Source organism: Thunnus thynnus, chromosome 17, assembly GCF_963924715.1.
Source record: "Thunnus thynnus chromosome 17, fThuThy2.1, whole genome shotgun sequence".
Classification (NCBI taxonomy): domain Eukaryota; kingdom Metazoa; phylum Chordata; class Actinopteri; order Scombriformes; family Scombridae; genus Thunnus; species Thunnus thynnus.
Genome location: NC_089533.1, coordinates 14,034,319 through 14,051,037, shown reverse-complemented (window position 1 = coordinate 14,051,037; position 16,719 = coordinate 14,034,319). Strand labels below are relative to the sequence as shown.

Below are 16,719 nucleotides of genomic sequence, written 5' to 3'. Positions count from 1 at the left end.
TAATGTGAACATATTTTACCACTAATTAAAAAGATTTTGAATTAAGTAAATTTGCTATTTATTCAAGTATTTAGTCTTCTTATTGTAAATGTCTCACAGAGAGGGGCACTGCAATATTGCACCAAAATAAAACTTACTGCATGTCACTTATTCTTTATTTAGTTTCAGCACAACTTTACACAATTCTTGTTTGCGCCATCAAACTTGGTGTAGCCGTATAACTGAGCAGAACAGAAATTGGACAAGTACACATAATGCAAACTTTCTATGGAAACAGTCAAAGTCTTAACAATGGTGGTAAAATTTCCCAAAGCACATAAAACATAGCATTTGAACAATTAAAATTAAGTACACGACACTAAACTATAGCACAAATGCAACAAATACCAAGTAGAAAATCAGAAATGCAATCATAAAAATGCATCTATTAAAAAAAAGCTGAAAACAAATTCTAAGCATTGTTGTAAGAAAAGTATATGATAATTATTTGCAACAACTCTGCACTAGCTGGATGGTTTTATACAACATATGCATGCTCTGCATCAACTAACAGTAAACAATGTCATATTCTCTGTAATATCTGCTACTATAAAACATTAAGCTTTGCTCTGGCTCACATTTGGTACAAATACCACACAAAATATACACTTTATACTGGTCATATGTAATGGAGATGTTTGGTTTTGCAGGTGGATGGTGGACAGTGGTCTCAATGAAGCCTTTTTTTTTCAGTCATCTGTGAAATGCCTACATTCATAATTCATGTCCAGAGTCATCTCTCTGTTGTTTTTACGCTAATGAAGGCTTTCATGGGGTGAACACTCTTGGTCACTGTTGCTATGGAAATATAGGACACTAGAGGTGCGTTGTGTCTTTCAGTGGTAATAAGATGTTAGAGTTTAGATAACAAATTCAGCAACACTGAGGAGACAAAGTGGAAATGGAATTTGATTAGTTATGGCTGGGGGCTCACAGTGTGTGTGTGTGTGTGTGTGTGTGTGTGTTTGTGTGTGTGTGTGTGTGCACTCTTGTGCGTCATGCACTCACACATGAAGAAGTTGTATGCAAATATTTAAAACAACATGTTTTCAATCAACTTGTTTGAGTGTGTTGAATTTAATTATATTTATTTGACTATGTGACATAAATTTGTTAGAGACTGGCCAGCTGATACTTTGCACATTAATCATAACCTGTCACTGATTCTGGTGTGTGTGAGGGAGCCTGCACATGTAGGTTAAAGCTTTAATAACTCATACAGATAGTAATCTGACAACAGCATGAGACAGGGAGTCACGGGATGGCAAGATGAACTGTTGACTCCCGGAGCAGCGTGGCGATGATGATGATAAAGGAACACCAGAGCCTCTCGAGGATAAGTGTTCTAGCCCTTCTCAAAATTCACGTCTCTCATACAGCCGGAGACAAAAACCACACTTGAAACGCGGCCTCCCAAATGTCAAGGATTATAAGAGAAGGATGGGTCAGTGTCAGCATACAAATTTTGGAAAGTAGCTCGCAGTAAGAGGCTGCCAGGGACAAACGAAGAGACAGTCCCTTATTCTCAAAGTCAGAGAAAGAAGAGAAATACTGGAGTAACCAAAAGACACGGATACTTGCTTTCTATTATATTTTTAAACCCATCTTAAGTTAAAAACAGACCCACCCTCTTCTTATAACCCCAGCCAAATACAGGGAAATGGTGGTCAGTCAACAGGTGACACACCACAGCCCTAGGGAGGCGAGTAGAATAATAATTTGTGAAATATCATCTGAGCAAGTGTTATACTCTCAGATGACATAAAAAACATGTCGCTGAGCCACTACTCAACTTTTATATTGAATAATTTAGAATCACGCAGTCTGGCGTTTTTGATATTAGCAGTTACTTTAACTGCAAACAATTATTACATGACACACCTAAATAATGGTAAACAGAAATTCAGTGCAATAAAAACAGGCATACGGTGACATTTATGTAATTCTGTACATAATTGTAGTAGAATCAATTCTATACATGATAGCAGCACGTTGGTTAGAGGCTGGCTTGGATTATCGACCTAGCCATTACCATTAACAAAATATAAATTATGCATGTAACTATTATGAAGCAGGGTAAAAGCAACACAGACCTACATTTTTGGTTGGTCGCTGACTTAACATTGTTATTCACATTTGCATTTGAATACATTTGTATCAAATGTAAAACTGCATACTGCTTGCACATTAAATCATACTGCTGTACAACAGAATCAATGGCACTGACACTTATTACATTATGTAACTGAAAAAAAAATCATTACTTATTTACAAGCCAGCCAAACTGAATAACTCTAAATATAAAATCCTCTGACAGTATGTCCGTTTTTTATACAGATATCTACAGTCAAAACATTCTCCAGAAAGAAAATAGAGAAATGCCAGTTTTATCAACAGCATGTTGCTGTTTTACAGCATACGAGCACACAGGTTTGTTGTGATATTTTCACACAGAACTATGGAAACTTGGCACAGGCCCTCTGCTGTAAACTATGTATATAATCTTGGGTCTCCAGGTGACATTCATGTCACCCAGGGGACCGGTAAGTGGACGTTAGTGTCCGTTCTACCACGTCAGAGTCAATACACTGAGGTCCAGATTTCATTATCATTTCATTTACAGCACAGAGCAAACATTTGACCTTTTGATTATGTTGTAATGGATTTGTTCACGGTTGGGGAAACCCAACAATGAATGGAGGTGGATAAAGGGACAGTGCAGTTCAACATGTTTTTCATGTCTGTCTGTGTTTTCTCCTTAACAAGTGACACGTCTATTTTTTTAGCTCCTTGTTTAATGTTTAGTAATATACCTTCTGATTAGTGATTGAAAAGGGCTGACTGTTTTCAGTTGCACAGAGATGGCTGTACTATCACCTTCCCCTCAGATGCTGGTCTGCAGGTCACCATTCAGCAGAGTACTTTGGGTCTCTGTGGGGTCGTTCATCATACGAGACTTATCTTGTCGGCTGTCACTGCGCTCCACCTCATCCAGCCCACCCACCTTCTTAAGACAGAGAACATTCTGGAAACTCTTCTTGAAGTTCTCTGACAGGAAGGCATAGAGGATTGGGTTGGCACAGCTGTTGGCATATCCTAGAACCACCACAAAAGCGAAGGTGCTCCTGAGGATGGGGGTGGTACTGATGGTGCCCGTCACTGAGGTGACGTTGAAGACGTAGAAAGGCAGCCAGCAGAAGACGAACACTGCCACCACGATGGATACCATCCGAGTCACCTTTCTCTCTGAGCGCTTCCTCTTGGAGGAGCTCACCCGGATGCCTGAGGACTTCACCTTGATGATGATGAACAAGTAGCAAAGGCAGATGACCATGAGGGGCAGGAAGAAGCCCAGGATGAAAGTGTAGAACATGAAGGCTGTGTAGTAGGCCTCTTGAGGCTCAGGCCACACGATGGTGCAGAAGCATCCATCGTGCTTTGTGATCACGCCGCTGTAGATAACGATGGGCAGGTTCACCATCAGAGACACCCCCCACACTGTCAGGTTGATAGTCTTGGCCATGCGAGGCTTGCGCCACTTTGTGGACTTAATTGGATGCACCACAGCCAGGTAGCGGTCAATGCTCATGACCATGAGACAGAAGATGGAGGTGAACTGGTTCAGGGAGTCGACGGTCATCACTACCCTGCAGAGCACTGGGCCAAATGGCCAATGGACCAGCGCCAGCTGGATGGCGATGAATGGCAGGCCAAGCATGAAGAGCACATCAGCCACTGCCAGGTTGAGGATGTAGATGTTGGTGACTGTCTTCATCTTGGCGTAGCGCAGGATGACGTAGATGACGAGGGCGTTTCCACAGAGCCCCACCGTGCAAACCAGAAAGTACATGCAGGTGATGACCACCGTGCTGGTTCTGTTGAAGCTATGGTCTGTGTAGTTCCCATGGATGTCTGACTCATTGCCCTGCATGAAGCTGTCATACATGAGGTGCTCCGACAGGTTCGGAGGGGATGATGGAAAGATCCAGGAGTCCATGATGCCTCAGTCTCTTTCTGTCTCACATGGATTATGACATCCCACCTGCACATGAAGACAACATGTCAATAACAGTATAAAATACTTAAAAATGACCTAAATCATTTTCACGATATTGATATATTAGTCTAGTTTACAGAGAATAAAATAACGATTCTCCTTGATATTGATTCTGATATTGATTTTTTGCCTTCTAGAAGAAGAAAAGTGAGAACCATGATCATCATCTTCATCAGATATTGAATGTGATCTCTCTTCCTTCCTCTATTCAGACCACTTAAGGACGGATGTTAGAGTATTGACCCAATTAATTTGAATATAACGAGTGGCTATCACATGACATTTTGCAATAACATTGTTCTCATGAGCAACAAGTGCAATAATGCCCGTCATGAGTTCTTTTCCAATCACCCTTATGGCCTGGAGGATTTTATGGATTTTGCGTCTAAATCCTCTTCCCTGAGAACAGACCTGATTGATAGCATATGTGAAGAATAGTGCCCCAAAAGCTTATAGGCAGTGCTTACTACCTGAGACCAAACCTTCATTGTGTGTTTGTTTGGCCAGGCACTGCTACCAAGGGAAATCACTACACACCTTACAGTCATAAGATCTCCCTGGGGAAGGGTTGCCCTTCACATGCTGCTAAATGATCAGCTGTGACAGGTTATACTGAATTCTTTGCTGACACATTTTTTTTCAATTTATTAGGGGGTGGGCATGGGATGTAAATTAATCCCAGCCTAAGTAATTGAACGAGGGGAATCACTGTACTGCCAATAGCCTAGCTGCAGTCATATTGAAGTGCTTGTCACTGCCAATGCACAGGAGGCAAAGCTGGTCTGACAACTTAGTTTGGTGCCAATAACATAAGAGGTTTTATTATGCCAGTTTATCATTTTCTCCACGGCAGCAGGATAGGATGGACACTGCCTGGAGTCTTATTTTTTTTGGTGACCAATTGTTGGTAAAGGGTGTTCGTAAATGTGTCTGTCTGAGTCAGGTGGACGGACAGAATATTGCATAATGTAACAGTTGGAAACACACTGGGGGGAAACATGTTTTGTTTGTCTTGCATAATATAAACAAGCATATGATAATTAATTATTCCTATATAAACAGCACAACCGACCACCAAAATAAAATACTATGTCCTCTAAAGCACTTGGGTAAACGATAAATTGAATCTATCACAAATCAAGTATGAAACATATTCTATCATGTGCTTGCACACCTATTATAATATGGTGAATACTATTTTATGAGCTGCTACAGCAAATTGTTGTATTTTAGCTTCTGAGAATACTGTAAAACAAGTATTCTCTCTATAAAAACAGAGCCAGCACCTACAGTCAAAAGAAAGTGAAAAAGTGAAAGTGATATGTCATCAGAACTGGCTAGTAAAATAATATTTTAATAAAGTGGCCTCAAAGTTTTTTCATGTAGCGTTTTTCTCCTCCACTGCTCAAGGCCACAAATTCTGCTTCTCACCTTTGCTTTTAGCGGCTAAAAGGTAGAAAATGGACGTTCAGCTGAATAAATTAATACATGCTGATAGTCAATCATGAAAAGCCAGCTTTTGGAAAATGAGAGGGATGTAAAGTCAGAAATTGAATTAACAATGCTGGAAAACTCTGGACAGACTCAGGTGAGAATACTGTTTTTGGTTTTGTGGTATGAAATAATGACTTTGTTGCAAGAAAATATTAATTTTACCAAAGGCAAAATTGCATGCTAGAACATTGACACATTAGGAACTGCAAATACATTTGCATTAGTGATAAACATTTTGAGCAGGTTGAATTTTTTTTTGTTACACTGAATTTACCTGGAATGATCACTGGTGATATTCTATTTCATCTACAGGCATATGTGCATCTCATGTGACAGTTCGCAAAATGTCACTGGATGTAAGTCAACAACAAAGTGAAAATCTTACCTACAGTTGGATTTAATCTCACTGGTGACAAAATGCGCCACTTCTGTAAGAATGGAAGTATTTCAGTGTTTATGGTAGATTCATCTTCTCCATGCATGCATATCCCTCAAGTTTGACTAGGCGGTATCGAAGTGGAAAATCTCTCTGCGGTGTGAATTTTACTTTTGATAATCCCATAATGTAGCCTGCATTACGCACGAGGAGCAAATGACATGAAGATCGGGCACGTACAGAAAATAAAAAAACGCCACTTGCTGGCTGCGAACAAAGCTCCGATGCGCTCCTGCTGTGACGCGCACTGTGCGTCTCCAGTTGGAGAACGCGGAGATGTTAAAGGACACACATTAATCACCGACGAGGAGGTGCTGGAGAGGCTCACCTCTAGGCGAAAGAGAGGCAGCCTCCTGTGATACAGATATCCAGTCCTGCATACAGATGGAGATGATTTAAATAGAGCATATATACGTTAATGGGATCTCGATAAAATTCAGGGGAAGCTGTATAGTAAAATTCAACATTTTGATACGGGGAAAATTCATTGGGCACCAAGACTAAAAAATATGTAGATTTAAATTGAAACCCATTAACAAAATGAAAACATAGTGGGTCCTTTAAGCACATCATAAAACTTTCCTCAACTATAATCCAGGCGTAATGCCTTTTCCATATTTTGGCAACATTTTTACTGACATTTCTCACTGTGTCAGTAATGGTTGAATAAAACTGACACTGTGTTGTGAAACCCAGAAAATGGTCTTAAGAATTATGTTGTCTTTAATCATGTTAGATGTCAAAAGGCATCACACTTTGCCAAGCATTACGCACGCTCACTCCATTCATTACAGTTATAATTTAAAAGCTCTTGGTGAGTAAAACTAGCGTGAGAATAGAATTTCTCACACAATTATCACACTGATTTTAATATTCCAACTTAACAAATATTAAATTGTGTGTCTGCAAAGCGGGTAGTTCCAGGTCTGAAAAATGAACCAATGTGGAAGTGCCTTAAATCTGCATTCTTTCTAATGGCCATCAGAGGGCGACTCCACTGGCTCAAAAAATAAGTGTATAGAAGTCTATGAGAAAATGACCCTAATTCTCACCTGATTTGTTACCTCAGTAAACACTTTCCTAATGAGTTGATGGTCTCAATCGCTAGTTTCAAGTCTTCCGCAAAACAGTATGATGTTCATTTTATAAATTATGGTGCCATTTAATTTAAATTTGATGATGAAGTAGGGGACGATATAGGGCGTGGCTACGTTGTGATTGACAAGTCACCACCCGGCTACAATGTTGGTTACTAACGTAAACATGGCGTAGCCGTCGCTATTTCAGTGTGTTTCCAAGTCATGACAGTTCATTTATACATTTTGGTCGCCTAAAGAGTCTTGTTCAGAGTTTGGTTGTACTTGAGGACCTTCTAAGGAGTCGGATATTTAGTGTTTCCAGAAAGTTAATTTTGATTAAATGGTTTTACTTTTAGGCCTGTTTTTTGCTAGCGAAAATTAGCATTAGCATTAGCATTATCACAAATAACCATAGACTGCAAATGCACCGTGCTAACCAAGCTAGCAGCTAACGTTAGTGCAGCTCCACCTTCTCGTCCCAATATGGTCACTTTTCATCACTTCTGGCTCCAAAAATCCAAGATGGCGACGGTCTAAATGCCAAACTCGAGCCTTCGAAACGCGAGTCCACAACATGGCAGCTCTGTCCATTATTTTATACAGTCAATGGTGCTTTCTCCACCTTTAGATTCCAAAGCTTATGGCGCCCCACCGATGCTAATGTTGGCCAGATGCTGCATTGCAAGTCCTTAGTCCACTGTCACTTTTAGTAGATCTTTCCAGCCATCACAGGGCAGCACGGAGCGCAAAGATGCAGACAAGCACTCATATCATCAGAGCAAGTGATGTTTTAAATTAATATTTAATCAACAAGTGTTAAAGCAGAAAGTTTGGAAGGATTCTTGCCTCGACTTCGGGCTCTCCGTTTCTATCACACTGAGTTGTGGTGGTTAGTATACTCTCCCCACATCAGCTCCACCCAAGATTTGGCTTTTCCTGATTTTCTGCAAGCAGCTGGTTATGATGGTGAGTAATCAACCTAAATCGAAAACATCCCTTGACAAACTTGCAAGTGATGTCACAGATGCCCATATTTTTCTAACACCTCAGCTTGTGATAGGGATCCAGTCCTGTGAGTTCACATCTGCTGTGGAGGTTAGTCAGATTTCATCATCTCTCAATCTCAATGTTATTTTGTTTTCATTATGTAAATCTGAAGTTGCACGGATGGAATTAATCAACAATGACAAAAAGAGAAGTTTCATGTGGTGAGTCCTTTTGTGTGGACTGTCATGCTATGTTGCATTTGGCATCCCCCAATGTCAGTGTGAGTGTGTGTTTTTGAGCAATAATTGTATGTCAAATGATTATAAATGTTTTCTCACATTTTTAGAAACAAACTGCAGCATTTTGTCTCTGTCAACAATATTCTTAAGGCCTTGGCAGCATCTGTCCACTAAGTGGTACTTGTGGCAATGTTCAAGTGGTTATAAGAAAACCAAACAATAGCCTTCAAGCAAGAGACTGACAGGGAAATGTTTGGGGCATTGGTCAGTATGACGGCACACCATTAGAGCGCTGCTCAACTTCCCTTACAGCTGCTTAGGCAGGCCATTGTACATGTACAAGTCCTGCTGCCCTGACATTTCTCTACCTGGTCCTTGACCTGCAATATGAAGTGTTCTAATCATCTTCTATAAAATCATATCATGGCTTCTGGGCCATAGGCCATCTGTAGTTTCATAAGTGATATACACACATGTAAGTTGAGCTTGTAGGCCTGCTTGTATGTGGGCACTTCTGCTCACAGTTTATTTATCCAGTTGCAGTGACCTTCCTATTTCTATTCTTATCTGATGACTGAATGTCAAATCATTCAAGCTAGAAGTCTCATCAACTGCTTAGCTGTCACTGCAAACTCCTGAGCTAGATTCAAACGTGAAAAGGTCCTTCACACAGCTTATCACTACAAGTTATAAAATTGTTGTTGAGCACCTTCCAAAGAGCCTTTGTCACTCCAGTTCATTCAAGTGAGGAGTGGGTTGATTCATGCAGTGTTGGGAAGTGAAGCCTTGATCTGTAGATAGAAGGGTCAGCCTCAGTGTTTTGACAGAAACAGTTTTTCCTGACCTATAGTTCCTTAATGGTTTGACTAAAGTGATGGAATAGCATATGTCACTCAGATAACTTGTTATCTGTGTTGTGTCATTGTTGAGAGTGGGTGCTTGGTTGAGATCAGAGTAAAAAAAAAAGCATTTAGTGTTACCTGGCGTTACTGTATGTGTATCGGAGGAGATGTGGCGGTCCACAGAAAGACAGTTGTATTGAACCCATCACTCTGATTTGTGGTCAAACAAGCAAACTTTGCAATGTCCATGATTACGCGTACTTATCTGAGCCTGCTGAGTGATTCCACATTATTCTTTGCCTAAAAAGTAATTAAATGAGACCCTGAAAACCAGCACATCTCAATTGTAAGAAACAATGGCAGCCAGTGGTAGGTTCTCTCAGTCTTTTTGAAGTCTTAATGCCGGTATGAACCTTGCATAGAGCTGGCGAAAAAGGTCATGGAGGAAATTAAACAGATTAGGGCCTAAGTGTAGGGAAAGCAGTAATTTATTATCAGTTACCTTGCCATGAGACCGAACAATCAATGACTCATTAACTTGACTTAGTGAAATACAATATGGGTAATTTGAAGTGATATAATAATTTTGCTTTGACGTTCTAACTACTATGGTGTTTTCATTTACCGTCTTTGACTGTCAGGGCTGTTTAAGATTTAAATAAAGGTTTAATGGTACACACACAAACCTAAAGGGTCCGTCAAGTGGCATTGTTTATCAGTATTTTCCCAGAGTGAGACAAGCAAGCCAATACATACTGTCACTGACTGACTGTCACTACTGTCTTGATGGCTCCCTGGAAGGATCTGCATTTCCTTCACTGATATTGGTGATATAAAGCAGGAAAGAGCTTGAAGCCCCTTTCTTTATTTGCTTTCTCATTACTGAGGCATGATCAAGCACCTCTCTGGTTCAGACCCCGAATTGAAAGTATTGATTATTCATGAAGTAGGGGGAAACTGTCAAACAATTAATTGCCTGAGGCAGCTGCAAAATATTCAACAGATACCACTGTCGCTTGGGCATTTTTGTAATGATTATGCTATGAGAGAAATGCATTCTCTAGGTGTATTAAAAGGTATTATTGCAATATGTTAGCACGGAACAAAGGTGCATGTATGTTCTGCAGTGGCTTTAAGCAAACCTTTACTCATTTTCAGATTTAAAGAAGAGTACGATTGTTGGATTTGGTAATAATTGGTCTGATGAAGTTGCTCTAAAGCCTGTATTATTGTTGCTTATTACCTTCTTAGGTGTAGTGTCAGCTAGGTGCATTAAACTGTGATATTCTTCCATGTACAAGGCTTAGCTTCCTGTCTTAATTCTCCTGTCTTTTGAAGATGCTATATTTGCTTTTCCAGAAAGTCTGTTAGTCAGGGTTCATTCGGTCCATTTCATGTAATATTTCTTGGATTGCTGAGTGAGTCACTTCATATATTTTGTCCGTCCAATTTATGGTAATGACACTTTTGGGGTTGATTGACTGGAAAATCAATCAACTGCAATGTTATTATCTCAATTCATCTCTCATCTTTTCTTGGCAGGGTAAACCGACAGTAAGCTACTGACGTCGTGACTCTTCACTTCTTTTGAAAGTTAACTGTTGTCATGAACTGAATTCAATTTTCTTTTTTCATCTATTACGCTGTATTATCATTATTATTATTATTATTGTTATTATTATTGTTGTTTTTATTATTATTATTACGCTTGCAAATGTGCTCATATAAAGAAAGGTCAGTAAAAGCCAAAATGAAATGGGCACAAATAGAGCCAATAGTAATGTAAATGATTATACACAATAAGGTGTCCTGGTAGGAACAAAAGGACAATATGAGATAAAGTGGGGCTTCATAAGGACACCTTTGAATGTATTATCGTCCTCATAGGGACACTTAACCCTAAAAATCTTCAACCATTTTTCAAAACTCATAGTTTGATTCCTGTAACCATTAAGAGTTAATAATCATAAATCAATATAAAGCATATGTTGCTATGTTAATCTGCAGTTTTTGCACACAGATTTAGAAATTGGAAACGTAGAAATATATTTTCTGTGGCCTCAGTATAAAAACAACAATCCACCATGTTGCTACACTTTGATTGTGAAAAATAGTCTCAGTTACAAACCTTGGCCAAGCTGTACAGTCTGCTCTATGTGTACTCTTTACACATTGCTGTTTATTTACATAAAATGAGTCTGGCTGCTGTGATAAAGCCTGTTAAGGCTAACTCTAGCTCCTAGGAGACACAATTGTGGTGTCCAGGTGATCCTAGAGGATGTTGTTTTGACCACTATTTGTGTTTTCCTGATTGCTCTGTTTAAAAAGCCAGTAATAAGACAGGCAGAAATGTAACATATCCTCCTTTATATTTACCAAGCTCTATGCTAAATTGATTTGTTCTGTACATCTCTACATTTGCCACTGTCCCTTGAAACACTGTCCTACCACACCTTTTCCTTGATTGCTATTAACAGTTATATAAATATTTATACCAGTATTAGATTCTCACATTAATTACTCTGTTTAATTTCTTATGAAACTTCCATGAACAACAGACTTTTGAGGCCCATGACATACAATTTTTGACAACCCTGTGTTGATTTAGCTGTGACTATTTTCGTTGAGTGTCATCTGAATCTGTCAGTGAATACTGACTTCTGCTATGACAGTTGTTCAGTTTCAACTTATGTTTTTTCTGCCAAACTGTAACTTTTGAAACTAGGTCTCTTGCCATGTGAAAAAGTTTTGCTGAATATTTATAATTTGGTAGTTGCCAGAAATCTGCTTGAATATATATAAACATAGAAATGTTGGGTGTAGTAGCTACCATGGCTTGAGGCTAAAGTACCGATGACCACTAGATGCTGGCTCCAAAAAATCCCTGGCTCCAACTGACTCCCATTCAAAAAGCCTCAGCTTCTCTCTAGAAATACTCTTTATAGTCTCAATCGCTAAATCTCGGCTCTCTAATAAGATATGAAGACTTTTCGGTAAATTTTGGTAAGTTTAATGTTACTTGATAACAGTACTTGCCTTGTTAGCACAATTTAGCCAAATAACATTAGCCCAAGTGTGCACCACTCGGTGTTCCCAGTAAGCTAGCGTTTGCTTCGGTCCAAGGTAGCAGGGCGTGTTTCCAGAGTGTGAAAGGCAAGACGTACACCTCTCAGAAATGGATGATGAGAGATACTCTAAGTTTAGATTGACTGCAAATCAGAGGTCTTGATAGAGAATATAAATACTAACTAATTCCACATTTCCCACAATAGATATACCCATGACATTTGACAAATCAGCGTGCTAAATCCAAATTAATTACACATTAATCTGTATGGTTGTACTGCTTTGTCTAAAATTGGATTATAAATGAGTTTGTGATTGAATTTGTGGGTCATGTTGAGATAATACTGCAGTAGGAGTGTTGGAGGAAGTGCTTTCTTTCCTGTGTGGTTTAAACTGATGACCGGCTTATTTGCAATATTAATAACCTGTCAATCAAACATTGACAGGTAGTGAGTAGTTTTAATATTTTTCTGAATATAGTATTGCAACTATAGAAATTGTAAATGCAATTATGTCTGTGAAGTAAAGTAACATAATATGTTACAACAGAGACACTTAACAGTGTCACGTCCACACAGACACTGTTCAATGTCCTGTCACCTGTTTGTATATAATAGCTGACAGCTGGCCAGTTCCTGGCTGTAGCTGAGTGCTCAGAGGCTTGTCACAACCTATTATCTGGCATGCAAAGCAGCCGCTGCTCACTTTTTTTTTTTTTGCTGTTTATGGTGCAGAGGAGAAAAAGGACTGCTGGTTTTAAGGCTGTTAAGTGTGATTGATTGTGTTTGCTGCAGATTGTGCCACCAGACTTCTTAGGGCTCTCAGTTTCAATCCAAAACTCTGTTAATCCCCTTCTGGTAACAATTGCAGGGAGTAAATCTCTTTCATCACATTCATTCTCAAAGCATTAAAGATCAAACTGAAAACATATACTTTATGAGCAAGATGAGACATTAGAGAACATCCAAAGACGTGACTTGCAATCATTCCTTGTGGACTCCTTATTGCTATTTTGGTTGGCATGTTGTGTTTTTCTTTTTTAGTTTCAATTCTCCCCGTCAAATTAATTTTCATTTTTGTGTAATTTTCTGTTGAACATACTAATTAAAATGCAAATGAAGCCTTTGAATGCTCAATACTATTTTCAGACTTCATGATCAGTGCCGTATCTGAGCTTGGCAGCTAGCTCACAACCTTTTAGATGTATGTGGGTTGGCATCTGAACGTCTGTATTCCAGTATGTCTTCAGGGTGAGTGAGAGTATAGAGTATTGAACGTTAGTCCATAACCAGATTTTTTTTTCTTTCAGAATACTCAGCATTTACTTTTCTTCTTGGTATAGATTGAAAGGGCCTCTAAATAGTTTTCATCCACTTTTCATGCCAGGCTTCAGAGAGAGTTTTATGAACTTCATAGTCACAGCTGTGACATTGTCCAACTCACATTTGCTTTCAAGGATTAATGGCTGGTTATAGCTAATACATGACAAGACCATTTGTATTTCTGGTAAACAGTAAGCTTTTTAGGGAGTGAATTCAGCCCTGAAAACACACACACAAGCCATTAGAAATTTAAAACCAGTGAAATTAATCATTAAAACAGCAAAAAATATTTTTCAAAATTATTAGGCTATAGAGTATGAATTAAGATTTTAATCATGAAGTAACACTGAAACAACTCATCATACACTTTTTTTCTGTTCAGTGAATAACTAGCCATTTGAGCCTTGGTGTTCCTGTTTTTAAAGGCCCCCTTCAGTCAGAAATGTGTTTTTCTTGTCACCTGACTGTGATGTTGGAGCTTCACTGTGCAGAATGATGTAGGACCCTATGTGCATCGTGTGACAGTAGAAGGCTGTTGTCAAATTAATCTGCCGAAGGTGGAAAGTTTCTCTGTGCTCACCAAAAATCTTGAGTTTAAGGCATGTACCCATAGATATAGAAGCGCAGATAACCGCTCTTGCAATTTGACATGCATCTGCATGGTTGCCATATTGGGGCAGTCAAGAGTCAGAGAGGGTAGATCGCCTGGAAAAATGCTGCAGGCATGTGCTGCATTTGGCTTTACAAACAGACAAAGCATTCAAAACAGGCATAGCAGTATAACTTTTCACAAGTAAGTGGCAATTTTATTGTATTTTACTGTTATGTAAGTTAGTGAACGTGCAATATCGCTTCAGACTATCCTGAAAATGACCTGACACTCTCGTGACGATGGCTACCTAAAGCAAACATGACGTTACTGAATAATTGTTAAAGCACTACATGACTAGGGGTAAACATGATATTTACTTAACAATGACCTCATTCTTTGTGTAATTTACTTAATAGAAAATTATCAGTTGGAATGTGTTTGTGCTCATGAGATCATACATGCTAGATCTAGTAAGCCATATTTATGCTGCTAGCTTAATGCACTGGCTGCACCATTCAGCTACATGCCAGAAGTAAATCTGTGATGGCCTTGTTTTTGTCAGAGGTTCCCCAAAGATCCTGGACTAAGGAAAGCTGGGGCTCTAGCTGTCAGACGCAAGGATTTTGAGCCAAATGGTACTTTCAAGGCGGATGATTTTGACAGTACTGGGCAAAGTGTGTGTGTGTGAAGGAATGTGTGACCATCTGAACAAGGTTAGTGTATTTTCAAGTCATAAGGTTATGGTGTTCATTTTGGAAAATGGTGTTAATATACAGTATAGTGGACATTGACTGGAATGATGAGCATACAAATTATCTCTTGCTAGCATAACTAGAATTACCACTAAACCTGATATTGAAAGTAAACGTCTCTTTACGATTTCTCTAATATTGATTTCTTCCTTAATTTGAAGGTGCCCAATAAAGCCAGATTGACAAGGACATCAACACAAGCTGGTGAGGTAAGCATTAATCCTATACCTGTGTCTGAATCTCCTGAAGTGCTGAACACATCAACCTCGGTAAGTGTAACAAAGCAGTTCTTATCCGCAGCACTTTTGTATAGCAATTACCCAACAAGTGTTATATTTCATGAGATCATCATTGATGATCAAGTCAAATATAAGATAGCTGAGGCTCAAGAAAGAGTTGAGGAGCTGCAGAGGCAGCTGAGAAAAGCCAAGGATTGTGAAAAAGGCAGAAACAAACTGTAAAGTCACTGCTAGATGATTTAAAAGAGAAAAATATGATCTCAGAGGAACTACAGCGAAAGCTTGACCACTATTCTGGTAGGTCTTTATTTATATAAGAATATACAGTGGGTTTTATTTCATATTGGCAAAGGCAGTAGATAACAAATCAGATTACCAATAATATTTTCATTTGTGATCTGAATTCCATGGAAAAAATATTAAACTATCTTGTTTATTTTGGTAAAATGTCAGTGTAGGCAAAGATATTGAGATAAAATAGAAAAATTATTTCAACAAGCTGTTTTTAGTCTCTGGGGCGCAGCTGCAAAATCTGTTGTTCTTCTCGCACCAGCGCTGTCATTTAATTTACAATGACGTAGTTGGAGGCAAGGAAGAACTACTACTACTAGGCTATTTCAGCTTGGAGTTCTAGTCTCCACCTCTGGGTAGCCAGGCGATGTGCTGGCTACCCCAATGTGTCATTGTTTTCTTCGCTTCTATTGTTATCTAGATAAGTTTTTAACAGTGAAAATCACATCCCAAAATATGAGTGCAGAGGATATTGGGCTGGGCGATATGGACAAAATCAAATATCACAATATTTTTGACCAAGTACCTTGATTCACAAAATATTTACACAATGAGATTTTTGATAAACAAATCATCAATCATGTGGATATAATGACCAAGTGGGTAAAGGCAAATAATAGAATAGCTAGAACAGTCTGGTATGTTTAGAAAATTACATCATTTTCATGTAATGCTGCATTTAAAACCAGAAAAAGACACCAATGCCATATCGCAATATTACGATATCCAAAATCTAAGACTATATCTCGTCTATATATTGATATATTGCCCAGTCCTAAGAGGATGTTATGAGGATCATTTTACAGTGTTTTGGCAGACTCGGATATTCAGACGTGTTTATTCGAGCCAGAGTGGGTTTGGGGGTTGGGTGTCAGAAGCTTGCGCGCAATGCATCCTGGTGCATGTAGGCACTGCCGGCATGTCTCTGCGAGCAGGAAAACTCTCCTTTCTCAGTCAATGTAGCACACACTGAGGAATTTATTGCTTCAATTGACCTCATTTACCATCATCACTGATTGGACATCCACATCCAACAAGGTGAAATTTCCATTAAGACAACAGCAGTAATGGAACTGACTTGCTGAAGTAACTAATGCAAGTACTTTACTTAAGTACACATTTTAGGTACTTGTACTCTACTTGAGTATTTCCATTTCACACTACTTTTTACTTCTGCAATAGAGAAATATGTTAGTTTTTACGCCACATTTATTTAATCTTTTTAATTTCAGGCCTCCCACCACCAAGAGCCTTTTACACACATGACACGAATACCTGTAAGTG

General features: G+C 38.9%; 1 protein-coding gene across 1 annotated transcript; it reads right to left on the bottom strand.

Annotated features, from left to right (window-relative positions):
• Positions 1-1,957: 1,957 nt before the first annotated feature.
• LOC137200898 (somatostatin receptor type 2-like) lies at positions 1,958-6,425 on the bottom strand. The gene is made up of 2 exons (XM_067615597.1): positions 5,976-6,425; positions 1,958-4,081 (listed from the first exon to the last, which is right to left on the bottom strand). The coding sequence occupies exon 2, from the start codon at positions 4,034-4,036 to the stop codon at positions 2,924-2,926; it is 1,113 nt and encodes a 370-aa protein (XP_067471698.1). The 5' UTR covers positions 4,037-4,081; positions 5,976-6,425; the 3' UTR covers positions 1,958-2,923.
• Positions 6,426-16,719: the final 10,294 nt, after the last annotated feature.